Raw genomic sequence first — 15044 nt, forward strand, 5'->3', positions numbered from 1 at the left:
AGGCAGAACCTGAGATGCAGGAAATCATGGTATGTGAGCTGGAGCAGTCTGACTGCGGTCCGCGGTCCGGCGGCTTCGGGTGCCTGAAGGGACTCAACATGAACTACACGCTGAACGCAACTCAGACTCATTTAGCTGCCTGCCCGCCATCCACGGAGGGAGAGAGTTTGCCTTTGCTGCAGCCGCAGAGCCGGGTGTTTTCTGGATGGAATTAGAACTGGAGGAAGACATGCTACATGCATGGGTCGTCCCGCGCCACGGACCGTTACCAACAGAGGAAGCGGAGGGCGGCGGTGGGACTTTGCGGTCGGTGTCGTGGCCGTGACTGGAGGACTCAGCACCGGTGGACTAACGGTATTTAGGCTACTATACCGAGTTTGACAGGAGGACACTGTGTGTAGGTTTTGGAACCAACCTTTGAAGGGACATCTAATCAGACTGTAAGAAATGATGAATGCAGGCAACTCAATCTACAGTCTATGCTTTTGTGGACATTTAATCGGGCTGAAAAAAACATGATAAATCCTGAGGATACGGTATGTAAGTTTCGGAGTCAGGCTTTAAAGGGACACTTAACCAGACTGAAAATACATGATAAATACTGGCTGGTCAGTTTACAGTCTGTTTGTTAACATTTACCTGGATTGAAAGATCATGAGGGATGTTGTCTGTTCAGCTCATAGTCTGCTTATTGCTCCAACTAGATTGGTGTGTTTTACACACAGCTTATTCCAGAAAGTTTCTCACATAGCCTACTTCAGAACTTAACAGCTGGTTGAGACCTAGTTCTAAGGTGTTTATAATATTGTTCATGTTTAACATAAGTATTCACTAGTTTCACCTGTTTCAATTAACCTGTGACTTAAGAGAGGAGGTGCAGTTTTGAGCTGGAGTTTTGCTCAAACTGCGTTTGATGTGGTCACGCATCTTACAGATAGGGGAGGGGGTCTGCGGTCTCAGAGGGTTAGGGGATTTATTTTACTTTTTATGTTTTTGTCACACCTTGCTCAGAGCTAACAGTTCACCCTTTGCTACTGATTTGTTGGCAAAATCCGGTAGGGTACTCGAGACACATATGCGTGTACATTTTGAAGATGGCTGAGCTCTCAATCCTTTCAGTCAACATCAGGGGGCTAAACGAGCCAATCAAAAGAGCTAAATTCCTGGACTATTTAAGAAGGAAAAACATAGACGTGGCGCTTATACAGGAGTCACATTTACGTAAAAGAGATGTAAATCATCTAAAAAATAAATACTTTAAGGTTGCTGCCTCATCTAGTGATGACACCAAAACCAAGGGCTCCATTGTGTTGCTGTTGCGGAAATGCGCACTCACCGTAGACAAAAGCAGTAAAGACTTATCAGGCAGTACATATATAAGATTATATACGATAAGGAGTAGGAAAATAGCCTTTGTTTCGGTATATGCACAGGCTACATATGATAGTTTTTTCCCCCACGCCTAACCAATGAATTGCTCTCTCTCAACGAATATTCACTAATCATAGGGGGAGACATGAATGCAGTACTAGATTTAAATCAAGATAGATCAGGGATCAATCACAACGAAAGCCCAAAAATGCATATCGGACATGTTTAAAGCAGTTGTGGAATCCCACCATTTTACAGATATATGGAGGATGCACAATCCTACTAGCAAGGATTACACCTTCTTTTCCACACGCCACCTCACCCACTCCCGCATTGATTATATGTTGTGCTCCAGTGAGCTTAAGACAATGTTCCACACGACAGCAATAGAACCAGCAATTCTGTCTGATCACAATATGCTGATAACCACATTCCGTTGTGATATGTTAGGAGAAAGATCTAGGAGATGGCAATTTTATAATTCCCTTCTCCAGAACACAGCTTTTGATACAGAATTTAGAACCAAACTGGCTGAATTTATATCAATTAATACAGACTCAGTTTCTGACCCCGCATATACATGGCAAGCAACTAAAGGATTTATTAGAGATTTTACATCCTCCTTTGCGGTCAATTTGAATAGGAAAAGAGAGGCAAGGATAGCGGAGTTGGAAGAACGCTGTAAATCGTTAGAGCAATCTCTTAAGACTTGTTTTTCTAAATCTACATAAACTCTTCTAGTCACAAGTTGAACAGAGCTGAATGATCTGCTAAGAAGGAGGCTGAGTTCATAATGCACAGAGTGAGGCAAAATTACTTTTTTAACGGCTGTAAACCAAGCAAATCAAGGGCTACTATCAACAGCATCCGCACAGATCGAGGTATCTCAACAAATCCTAAGGATATCAGTGCCACTTTTCAATCCTTTTACTCAAAGTTGAATGAGTCCTCCTGCAACCCAGATCCGACACAGCGCCAGAAGTTCCTAAAAGAACTAAACCTGCCTTTTCTTGACCCAGAAGAGGCAGAAGAACTGGGTCAACTGACCTTAGAGGAACTTAAATCAGCATTAAAAACAGTTAAAGGGAAAACACCAGGGTTGGATGGAATTCCATCAGAACTTCTACAGTATTTTGACATATTAGGACCTACCATTTTACAAGCTTTAACTTCAGCCATAGAGAAGGGTACTTTCCACCAACAAACCAACACCGCGCTGATTTCTGTTATGCCAAAGAAGGGTAAAGACCCTACGGATTGCTCAAATTACAGGCCCATCAGCCTCATCAGGACTGAAATTAAGCTTTATTCCAAAGTCCTGGCTCTCGCTTAGAGCGTTTTATGGAGAAGCTAGTCCACCCCGACCAATCACGTTTTATAGCCAAGCGTTATGCTGCAGACAATGTACGCAGACTATTTCATGTAATAGAAGAAGCCAAAAACCTTCCAACAATGGCAGCAGTTTTATCAGTAGACGCGGAAAAGGCTTTCAACCGCCTAGAGTGGAACTACTTGTGGCAAGTAATGGAGAGGCTTGGTTTGGGGGCCAAATTCATTGACATGGTGCGTACTTAATATGTGAATCCCACGGCCATAGTCTCAACCAATGGATTGCACTCCCAGCCGTTTCCCATTAAGGGGGGCTCGCGACAGGGATGCCCGCTCTCCCCCATGCTAATTGCAATCTCTCTTGAACCGTTAGCCCAAGCCATAAGGCAAAATAAAATCTGTAATATCCAGATTAAATCCAGTAGCAGCTCAATATCATTATTTGCAGACGATATTTTGTTGTACATTGCTGATCTTGAGGACTCTATTCCAAAAATTCTTAAGATTTTCAACGAATTTGGCTCAATCTCGGGCTATAAAATGAACTGGAATAAATCTAACCTTTTATTGAACAACAGGCATGTGGCATCAACCATTAGTGTTACAATACCAACCCAAAGCAAAATTACATATTTGGGCATCACCGTACACGCATCCCTACAGCGAGTTGTCCAGGACAACTATGAAACTATATTAAGTAGTGTTCAAAGGGATCTGGCCAATTGCCGGTCTGCGCTGCCGGCATCACTACGCTCCAGGATTGCCGTTGTTAAAATGAACATAGTTCCTTGTGTGAATTTCTTAAGTACAATGATCCCCTTACCCCCACCAAATTTCTGAAAGAAACTTGATACCTTATTTCGGCAATATATTTGGAATAATAAACAACCTAGGCTAAAATACTCTACCCTGCAACGTACCACAAACACGGGAGGCTTGGTCCTCCCCAACCTTAAAGTGTATCACAGAGCCTTTCAGCTATGGGCGTGGGAGTGTGGATGGACCCCTCGTCTACAGTCCCATGGAGAGAAATAGAGCAAAACCTCACTGGAAGTTTAAGACTGCAAGACCTTGCCTTTACAGGTGTGTGTCCAAATAAGTGTATGCTAGCCTATGGCCGTATTATCACCAACACATTGACTAACTTTAAACAGGTGGAGGAGCAACTATGCTACACCAACAAGTGGCATCTGGACACCCCAATTTGGCACAATACACACTTAATGTCTGGTAACAAACCCTTTGCTTGTAAGCAGTGGAGTGACAGAGGCATTTATACTGTAAACCAGATATTCAATGAGAAAGGTATGTTGAGTTTTGAAGACCTAAGAGCTAGTTTTGAGGTCCCCAGGACATCCTTCTTCTTGTATCTGCGCTTAAGAGCAGCCCTAAAATGTTATGGAGTGCCATGGGTAAACAGTCTTGAGCCGCACCCAGTTATTAAATGGTTTGTTGATTTTCCTGTGAGAGGATTAGCATCCAAGATCTATGCTAAACTGGTGCAAGTATCCATAGGAGAACTCCCAATAGCAAGGAAATGTGAGCGAGAGCTGAGCCCTGAGGGGAACGTAATTAATTGGGAGACAGTTTGGGACAACATTTTCCATTGTTCCAAGAACCCAAATCACCAGTATATCCACTTCAACATATGTCATAGGACATACTGGAATCCTCTGAAGAGATACGTTTCTAAAGTCATTCCCACTCCCTATTGCACGTTCTGTCAACCTGAACAAACTGGAACTTTCCTACACATGGTCTGGGAGTGTGAACAGATGCATGAGTTCTGGAATAAAACAACATCAATAATATCTGATGTGATAGGATGTTGAATTCCTACTGACCCGGTTGTTTTGTTACTTAATGACGACTCTAAACTACACCTGCTTGATAGACAGAAGAAAGTTTGGCTAGCCGGCTCAACCACAACCAAGAAAATGATAGCTCAACGCTGGCTCCCCCCCCACTCGCTCTGGGTGGGGGGTGAGAGAGAGTTTTTGTTCTTGTTCAATTGTTTTTATCTTTTCTGTATGTTCAAAAATATAAAACTAATGAAAAAATTGATCTTATAAAAGAAAGAAATCCAAGCCATCCACTTGTCAACTTGACCCCCTCCCCACACAACTTGTTAAAGCCTGCCTTCCCTCCCTGGTCCCCTTCATTTCTGCTACCATCCACTCCTCTCTCACGACTGGAAGTGTCCCTACATCCTTCAAAACTGCTGCCATTACCCCTATTTTAAAAAAAAAACCTTGTGCCGACCCCTCCAACTTCCGTCCTATATCCTATATATAAATTACATTTTTGATATGAGTCTTCTTCAGCACTGAAAATCAGATGTGAGAGGATGCTGGCGCCGTTTATTCGCTGCTTCTCCGTCTGCTATTCTCTTGTGTTCCTGTTTGTTTGTGTTTGCTGTACCCCTACCTATGGACAGCCTCTCTACCTCTGGACAGCCTCTCAGCTGGTTCCCGAAGCCGCTTGGGCTCCTCAACCAGACTGTCGCCTTGTCGGTTAGCCACTAGCTGGCTGCCCTCGTTCACCCAAAGCGTGGTGGCTAATCCTAGCTGCTACAGCGGCTAACCCGATTGCCGACCTCCTTCTCACAGGCAACCTCCACCAGATGCGAGCCGTGACTGAGACTGGACTTTCATCTCCTCCTGTCATGCCGTGGATCATTTTGGCACTCGCATCAGTCATCCACTTCTGTGCCCCTACTACTCCACGGCTAACTGCTATCACGGAGCCCTCAGTCCCTCCGCTCGGCATCATGTTCAAATATTCAACTCTGCAATTGGTCGAACTCAACTACTCCATTCCATCCTGCATCCCAGTCATCAAACAGCTCATACTTCTAGGTCACCCCGTTACATCCACAGAAGCTCTCCCCGCAAGTTTGTTTACTTCCACCACGGACAATCCATTCCATCCATCTGGTCACCTGCACGCTCTGTCGCACCTCTCCCACGTCATCAGAATGCTTCCCCCACTGGATCACATAGGGCTGAACGCACTGTCAGGCTGCACAGAAAATCCGGACTGGACTACAGTGCTTTCCGCACCTCACATACACCTACTCTCCAATCATTTACTCTCCTCAACGGCAATGCCCCCCCCCTCCCCACCGACCACACACACTGCTAACCGGGACAACCTCAGATCTCTCCAGCCTGCCCCCATCCCACCACCATGCCAACTTTGCCCTCCTCAACACCCCATCGCTCAACAATAAAGCCCCTGCCCTCCATAAACTAATCCTTGACAACACTCTGGACTTCCTTCTGCTCACCGAAACCTGGCAACAACCCAACGACTTCTTCTCCCTCAACCAAGCATTCCCCTTTCGCTGACAAAATCAACACAATTTACCAATCTCTATCCCCTGTATCTGACCTCCCAGGATCTACTCCAGCACCTACCACAGCCCCTCTTCTCCCCATCCCTCCTGACCTCCTGACCCCTTCTCCACACTGCCTCCTCTCCCAGTTTGACTCGGTCACCACTCCTGAAATCTCTAAACTCATCAGCTCTTCCAAACCCACTACCTGCTCTCTTGACTCCCTCCCTACTCCACTCCTGAAGTCCTGTCTCCCCGTCCTATGCCCCTACCTCACTAACCTCTTCAACTCCTCACTGTCCCTTGGAACTGTCCCCTCTACCTTCAAAACTGCCGCTGTCACCCCAATCCTTACAAAACCTGGTCTGGATCCCTCCTCCCTCAACAACTACCGCCCAATATCCAACCTGCCCTTTCTATCTAAAACTCTGGAACGTATATTCGCCTCACAACTACAAACCCATCTTCATGCCAATAACCGATTTGAACCTCTCCAATCTGGTTTTCGCCCCCTCGACAGCACAGAAACCGCTCTCCTCAAAGTCCTCAACGACCTCCTCACCTCTGCTGACACTGGTTCCCTCAACATCCTTATCCTCCTCGACCTGAGTGCAGCCTTTGATACCGTGATCCATAACATCCTCCTCACCACACTCAAAGACCTCGGTATCGAAGGTACTGCACTTAGCTGGCTCCGCTCCTACCTTTCCAACAGATCCCACTTCATCTCTCTCCCTAACCACACCTCTGCTGAAAGACTCATTCACGCTTTCATCTCCTCCCGACTGGACTACTGCAACTCACTTCTTCTCGGCATCAGCTCTACCAACATCAACCGACTCCAACTGGTCCAGAACTCAGCCGCCCGCCTCATCCTGGCACCACATCACTCCAGTCCTAAAACAACTCCACTGGCTTCCCATCTCCCACCGGATCACCTACAAAGCCCTCCACCATCTGGCCCCCTCATATCTCACTGACCCCCTCTCCCCGTACCAACCCTCACGGTCCCTCAGATCCACCTCAGCCGGTCTCCTCTATATCCAAAAGTCCAACCTAGGCAGTTTTGGGGACAGAGCATTCTCCAGGGCAGCTCCCAGGCTCTGGAACTCCCTCCCCCAAGAGATCCGCACCTCTGAGTCCCTCACCATCTTCCAGTCTCGCCTCAAGACCCATCTCTTCACCACTGCCTATCCGTAGCCCCACGCCCCTTCCCTTTTCATCTGTGCCTGAATCTTGTTTTGTTTTGTTTGTCTTTATTATCTATACCTGCCCTGTAAAGCAACTTTGAGTTCGTGAAAAGCGCTATATAAATTCAATTTATTATTATTATTATTATTATTATTATTTCCAATCTACCCTTCATCTCCAAAAAACAGTTGCCTCTCAACTCCATTCTCACCTATCCCACAATAACCTGTATGAACAGTTCCAGTCCGGTTTCTGCCCACTCCATAGCAGTGAAACAGCACTTAACAAAATCACCAACAACCTCCTTATGGCAGCTGATTCTGGACTCCTCACCATCCTCATCCTCCTCAACCTGAGTGCAGCCTTTGATACCATCTGTCACACCACCCTCCTCAATAGGCTATCTTCCATCGGCATCACCCACACTCTGTTAGACTGGTTCACATCTTACCTTTCTGGACGCACTCAGTTCATGCAACTCAAGTCTTTTAAATCCATTCCCTCCTCCGTCACTTCAGGTGTGCCCCAGGGCTCTGTCCTGGGGACCCTACTCCTCATCATTTACCTCCTTCCCCTCTGCAATATCTTCCACAAATTTAACATTCACTTCCACTGTTATGCTGATGACACCCAGCTCTACCTCTCCACCAAACCCTCGTCTACTCTTCCGCCCACCTCCCTTACTGATTGCATCTCTGAAATAAACACCTGGTTCACCCAAAACTTCCTCAAATTAAACAGTAATAAAACCGAGGTTCTCCCCATTGGCACAAAATCCACTTTATCCGAAACCGACAGTTTTTCTCTCACTATTGATAACTCCTCCGTTTCACCCTCCCCAAGGTTAAGAGTCTGGGTGTATTCCTTGACAGCACACTATCCTTTCAACCCCACATCAATAACATTACCCGTTTCTGCCTACTTCCACCTACGAAACATCAATCGCCTCCGCACCTCCCTTACCCCCCACACTGCCGCCATCCTTGTCCACAGTCTTGTCACTTCCCGTCTGGATTACTGCAACTCTCTCCTCTTCAGCCTCCCTCACAAATCACTCCATAAACTTCAACTGGTCCAGAATTCAGCTGCCCGCATTTTAACTCGAACCCCCTCCATCCACCACATCACTCCTGTCCTGCAACAGCTCCCGGTCCAGTTCCGTATCCAATTCAAAGTCCTCCAGTTCCGTATCCAATTCAAAGTCCTCCTGTTTACATTCAAGGCCATCCACAACCCCACCCCCCCATATTTGTCTGATCTCCTCCAGGTTCCCACTCCCTCCCGCTCCCTCAGATCCCCTTCCTCCATACACCTGTCTGTCCCCTCCGCCCGTCTCACCACCATGGGGAGCAGAGCATTCAGCCGCTCTGCTCCCCGTCTCTGGAATTGTTTACCACCCCAACTCAGAAACATTGATTTATTCCCTCATTTCAAATTGCAACTCAAAACACATCCGTTTAAAACTGCCTATTCCACTTGATGTCAATTGCTCTGCCTCTGTCTGTTGTTTCTATTGTTGTTTTATTCTTTATTTTTATTTATATTTTTTGCTGCTTTTACATGTCTTATGTATCCCTATACGGTGTCCTTGAGTGGGTGTCCTTGAGTGCAGAGAAAGGCGCCCTTAAATGAAATGTATTATTGTTATTAATAATAGTAGTAGCATTGCAGGGCATTGAGCAGCACCACAGCAGCAGCTGCAAAACAACAATCCAAGGAAATCTGTGAGGTGAGAAAGCACAAGGACTCTGGGGAAGAAGTTAGAACAGATGGAGAAAGAGGGGGGGAGAGAGGAACTGAGTGTATAATAGGTCCCCCGGCAGTCTAAACCTATACCAAGGAAAACCTGAGCCAGCCCTAACTATAAGCTTTATTAAAGAGAAGAGTTTTTAGCTTACTCTTAAATGTGGAGATGGTGTCTGCCTCCCAAACAAGGTCACTAAACCCTCTAAACGCAAACATTTCTTGTAAATTGCTTGTTTCAATTTGATGAATGCCACATGTTCATAAGAGGGTGCTGCATTCTTGAGATTTGATAATTAGCATAATACATACCTCCAAATTGCTATACAAGGCTACCTGTTCTGCTACATCTGTGGGCAGGCTGCAGTTACAAAAATGTCACCCAAGAGTAAAAAGATGATACACGTTCTGGTCAATTGTTTCAAACTATTCCACTGATGTACAAGTGATGTTAACGTGCCCAACAAATACGTAGCGAAGAAAAGGACTGCTAGCAAAATAATTTCAAAAGAAAAATGGCTTCGCAAATGTTTCATGAGGAAGGAAATGCATTCAAAACAAGTTAGGTCTCAAATATACAAATGGTGTGTTTTGATGAGAAACACTGAATGTAAACAAACATTTTGTTTGTTTACAAATAAACTCCACAGGATACTTTTTGTGGTGAGCTGTAAAGTAAGGAATAATGTAGAGTGCTGGTCACTATAGCGAACTCTTATTACATGGCTACTTACCAAATAAATCAAGAATTTTACACAAAATATTAATTTAAAAAGGAATTATTAATTTAAAAACAATTGTATTGCTTCAGCTAAAGAAAATAGTCTGTTACGTCTTCACGGTTGGAACACTGCGTCCATGGTAACGTAAACTATGTACCTACTTAGCGTTATAATTCACATTAAGCGCCAAGCAAACAGGGGTGAGTTATTTCAATTGTTATTTAAAAGTGTATACATCTTATTCATCTAAAATGCATGTTTAATGCTTTCATATCTCATTATCAACAACACTTTCACTAATGTTAGGTTGGAGACCTAATTTACCTGCTGGGACACAAAGAAAAGGACAGCATGAGTTTACCCAAAACTAGCACTCTGACCAGCAGTGAGATGTTAGGTAGATTTGGTTTATCAAAGAAGCTAGGAAAGCAACACAGTACATCAAATAGGCCCAGCAGAAACGTCAGATAGGTTGGACCACTGTGTTTACAACAATTTATCTTTAAACATTACAGTTACGGCTGAAAATGATTGTTGTTAGTGTGATGTCATAGTGATTCGGTCTATACTACTTGTTAGAAATAGGACAGGACTAGGAGAGTCATGTGACCTAATGGTCAACTACATGGAGCTTGACGAGCTCCATGTAGTGCACAGCTGTATTTATCCTTTTGAAGATACTGACCAGAGATCTTTGTGCTCAGCCAGGATGAGAAACATTCTGGATGCCGAAAAGTCAGCGGTCGGTGGAGATATTAAACAGCAAATGTTCCATGGTGGAGACGCGGATGAAAAGAGTCAAAATGGCGCCGCTGCTGTGACTGTGGCAGAAAAGCAACAGGCTAACAACGACATATCGCCGTCAGATATTGGTAAAATATTCGCAGCACTAGAGAAAATCTCCGCTGAGCTAGGTCTGAAGGAAATTCACCGCTCCATTGTGTCAATGGAGTCGAAGCTCTCCAGCCTGGTCACTAGAATGAATGAGGTTGAAAGCTGCGTCGAGAGTTTAAAGGCTGCTGAATTTGCAATTTCCCTAATGCAGTTAGATTATTTAAAAAATGTTGGCAAATGGATTAAATAAGGTTATTACTTCTCTAATTCATCCTGATCAGGTGGGGTTTATTTGCCAGTGTAGCTCGTCAGATAGGGCATCTCATTAATATTGCATGGTCTGTAGCTGATAGACAATCCTCAATAGCTGCTATTTCCCCCGATGCCGAAAAGGCGTTTCATATGGTTACATGGGGCTATGTTCAAAATTTTGGAAATGTATGGCTTAGGCAGCATATTTATAAAGTGGATTAAGGTGCTGTATAAGCACCCAGAAACTGTGGTGCAAACTAACGGGTTACTTTCTGAATATTTTGCTCTTGGAAGGGGAACAAAATACTCCTCTCCTTTGTTGTTTTGTTTAGCCATAGAGCCTTTGGTAGCAGCCAAGGTGTTATGGTAGGAGGTGTAGTGCACAAACTTATGCTTTATGCAGATGATTATGTTGCCCGTCTCCTCACCCACACCCGTTTCCGTGATCACATCACTCCCATCCTTCAGAACCTCCACTGGCTCCCTGTTTCCCAACGCATCCAGTTTAAAGTCCTCCTCCTCACCCACAAAGTCCTCCATAACCAGGTGACCGAGCTTTCACCATTGCAGCCCCCTCCCTCCGGAACTCATACACATCCGTGACTGTACTGACCTGAACACATTCAAAACACTAATCCTGGGCTTATGGTGTGGTCATTTATACATATGTTTATTGACTATTTTGTTAAATGATCTGGAATACTGTAGTTACTATCATCTTTTCTTGATTTTTGTGTGGTAATGACGAGGGGGGGGGGGGGAGATTTGTTAATGTTGCAAGTTGTTTGTTTTGCGAAATGAAAAATGTGAAAAAATTTGTTAATCACAAAAAAGAAATAGGACATCTATAAAAAATTGGTATACACAATTGACATACTTCATACATACAGTATTCTCCACAAGACTTAGGGTGAATGTTGACTGGTAGCTGAGGTGCCAGTTTGCTTCCAGAACACTTTCGAGGTGCCCTTGAGCAAGGCACTGACCCCCCAAATGTTCGGCGCGCATGGCCATGGACAGCCCCTCGACCTAACATCTATCCATTAATGCATGTGTATAGGTCTTGTTTGCATGTGTGTGTATTTCGGGCCTGTGTGTGTGTAATGTATTTAATAACAGAGTGAAAAAAAAATTCATTTACGTCCTTTGGTAGTGAAACTATTATTCAAGAGCAATGCAGGTAATACTGCTAAGTTTTATATTGAAAAGGTGTGTTTGATATTCAGTTCAACTTTTTTTCAGACACACAGGTCCACACAGATATACAGTAGTTTGTTTGAGAAAACGAAGCAAGATTTGGCGTTAACGAGGTAACTTCAGGTTCAACCCAGGGTTTTTTGTATCACAAGTTAAAACATTCCCTGATGGGTATTTTTATGAAAGATATAGATTTTCAGCGGAGGGAATTATGTAAAGGCTATTTGTCAGCTTCTTGCCAATGCGTTGCCAATGCGCACATCGGTTTGAATTATGTTTTTATATTTTTTCTTTGCTCTCACAATCGCTTACCACTGCCAGGGTTACAACTGAAATAATAGGCTAAAGCAACGGCAGTTTATGGAAAGCACAAGTGTAATTATGGTCAGATCTTGTGCCTGACTGATGGGGGGAGTGATATTCATAAGCGTTGCGATTTACGCATTTACAGCGTCGGCTTTTTTTTTTTGCCAGCTTTCCTTCCCGTTTTAGGAAGCAGTGACTGTATTGCGTTTTGCCTATAAAACAGTGTCTGTGTTCTTCCTATTTATGTAGAATTATAGTTTGCTCTTCTTATGTAAAATATGTGGCTCTGGTAGATGTTTGCGATTGGTCATGCTGTGCAAACACCGCCTCTTTTATGTGAACGCGAACGTCGCTTGGTTGGGAAACCCTGGATTGATTGAACTAGTTCTGAACCACCGTTGTGACACAGTTTATGCGGGACCGCGGTTGTTAGGTTAGGTGAAGCCAGGTAACTGAAATAAATCCAGGGCATGTTGATCTTGATTCGTAGTACAGGCCACAGGTTTTCTTCAATAAAACTGGTCAACAATGTTGTTGATGTGTATATAGTGTTAGGAACTGTGAATTAGAATTAGTGGGTTAAAACCTGGTTGTTACAGTTGCCGATGATTAGTGCATCTGCAAGGACGAGCTGCCCAACCACCATGCCTTGTTCCAGTGGAGGCACATTTCCCTCCTGCAGCCGATTGCTGGTGACTACGACAGAAGTGTTGTCATTCAGAACTACCACTGGATCTGCCTGTTTTACAAATGTAGAGAAACAACAGTGAGCCACAGCTGATCTGATGTATCTGGCAGCAGACAGCTCACAAAAGGGGACTTCTTTAATTACCAGTCAGTCCAAAAAGATGAAATGTTGCATTATTGTTTTAATGTCAGTAACCAACTTCAACCCCTTAGTTTGTCTTGCCCCGTTACAGAGTACACAAATGTGGGGTTTTACTAGCTTTTTATATGATACATTAAGAACTCAGTGGACTTCAGGGCAATCTAATCAAACAAGTTTGTAACATGCATTTTGGGTAATAAAATAAACATTGAAAGTACTAATGTGTTGTGTTACATTTGGTGGGTTAGTTACCTCTACAAAAGCTGCCACTTCCTGTAGAACCAGGTTCCATTCCAATTGGTCCTCTGTGTTGAATCGCTGTGTGTAATCTTCGATTTCCTCAGATAACTCCTGCAGGGAGCAGACAGGCATAAAGGTCATGTAAATTTACAAATACTAACACTTTTGCTGTACTGCAAAGCTTTGACTTCAAAGCTATATTCACAAAATAAATTGTAAAAACATTTTTTTCATGTGATTAATTTGCACGTCAATATTGCACGTGAAAATTACGCGGATAAAGTGACGTAATTTTTTCGAAACAAGGTCGTCTTCACACCGTGAATAAAGACATCAACCACGTTGTGTTGTTTACTTATGAGGATCATAATACAACACAGAGGCTGAACCAGACAGCAGACAGTATAGATGGCAAACCTTGCCAAGGACAGTGTTTACCAGAGACAATCTTTCTGTTCTTACCTTTCACACTAAAACGCCCTAGACATATAACCTACATTGCGTACTGTTTACTGTTAGAGTATTTTGCTAAAAGAAAACTCAGCTTACAGCAACTAGCTTACAGTAGCTTAGTGTTAGCTTTTTCCTGCTTCAACTTCCCCACCGTGGTTGAAAATCACTAGGAGACGGGGCTGGAGTCTACGGAGCTAATCCCAGTCACTCCACTCAGCAGCCAGGGAAACAAGGCTCGGCAACCTCTAGTAGTTTTGAGGAGCTGCAGCATTTATTTTTGCTCAAACTGGAGATTCTAGCTACTGTACATTCACTTGATATCTTCACTAAACGGAAACTCTCCTCTGCTCCGAACATTCTCTCTCATCTGCTCACACAGCATCCCCTGTCACTTCTCTCTTCTTTTTTTTTTTAACCTTTATTTAACCAGGTAGGCCGTTGAGAACAGGTTCTCATTTGCAACGGCGACCTAGCCAAGAAAAGCATAGGCATGCAAGACAACAAATAGTTTCACAGTCAATACAGTACAATAACACAGAATACAATATGCTACATAAAGTGCAGAATAAGTGGGCAATTACAAATGCCGGCACGTAGTGAGGTGCAAGTAAGTCGATGGATATGCAATATCCAAATGTGCAAATGGGAGTCTAGGTAATAATACAATATGCAAGAAAAGACAGTCTGTATAAATGCTGAGAAGTAGTAAAGAGTCAGTGTACAGTTAGTGCAAAGTGTGGTCTTGGTGGTGGTGAAGATCAGTGATAACACAGTATACAAGAATAGACAGACTATATGAATACTGAAATGTAGTGAAGAGTCAATATACAGTTAGTGCAGATTGTGATCTAGATAGCGAAGTAGATCGGTAGATAAAATTGTGTGACAACAAAGGTGGAAAGCAATAACGGTTGAGCTTACAAGGGCAGGTGAATAGTGCAAATTAGCGTAAACAGATATGTGGCAGCCCGCCACACAATGAATGTTGACCGCCACATACTGCCGTATATGTGCCCTCTCTCTCTCCCTCTCTAACACAACAGACCTGACTGTGAATAGCTCCTCCGTGCAGAGACTGATTATTCTACACACTCCAATACAGTAATGTAGGTGGCGGTATGAGCCTTTTAACTTGGTTTGCGATCCGCTAATTAACACACAGAAGAAGTAGTTGCTTTTTCCCACATCAATCTTTTTCCTCCACAGAGAAGACAGCTGGAGTCCATCTGGAGTTTAATGG

General features: G+C 43.9%; 1 protein-coding gene across 2 annotated transcripts in view; it reads right to left on the bottom strand.

Moving 5' to 3' along the window:
• The window catches only part of scai (suppressor of cancer cell invasion), a 108695-nt gene that overhangs the window by 34085 nt on the left and 59566 nt on the right, over positions 1-15044 (bottom strand). For both annotated transcript variants that reach the window (XM_078271060.1, XM_078271059.1), the window contains 2 exons: positions 13364-13462; positions 12869-13021 (listed from right to left, as the gene is read on the bottom strand). In XM_078271060.1, coding sequence (XP_078127186.1) covers positions 12869-13021; positions 13364-13462 — 252 coding nt within the window. The remainder of the gene's footprint in view (positions 1-12868; positions 13022-13363; positions 13463-15044) is intronic.

Source organism: Sander vitreus, chromosome 16, assembly GCF_031162955.1.
Source record: "Sander vitreus isolate 19-12246 chromosome 16, sanVit1, whole genome shotgun sequence".
Classification (NCBI taxonomy): Eukaryota; Metazoa; Chordata; class Actinopteri; order Perciformes; family Percidae; genus Sander; species Sander vitreus.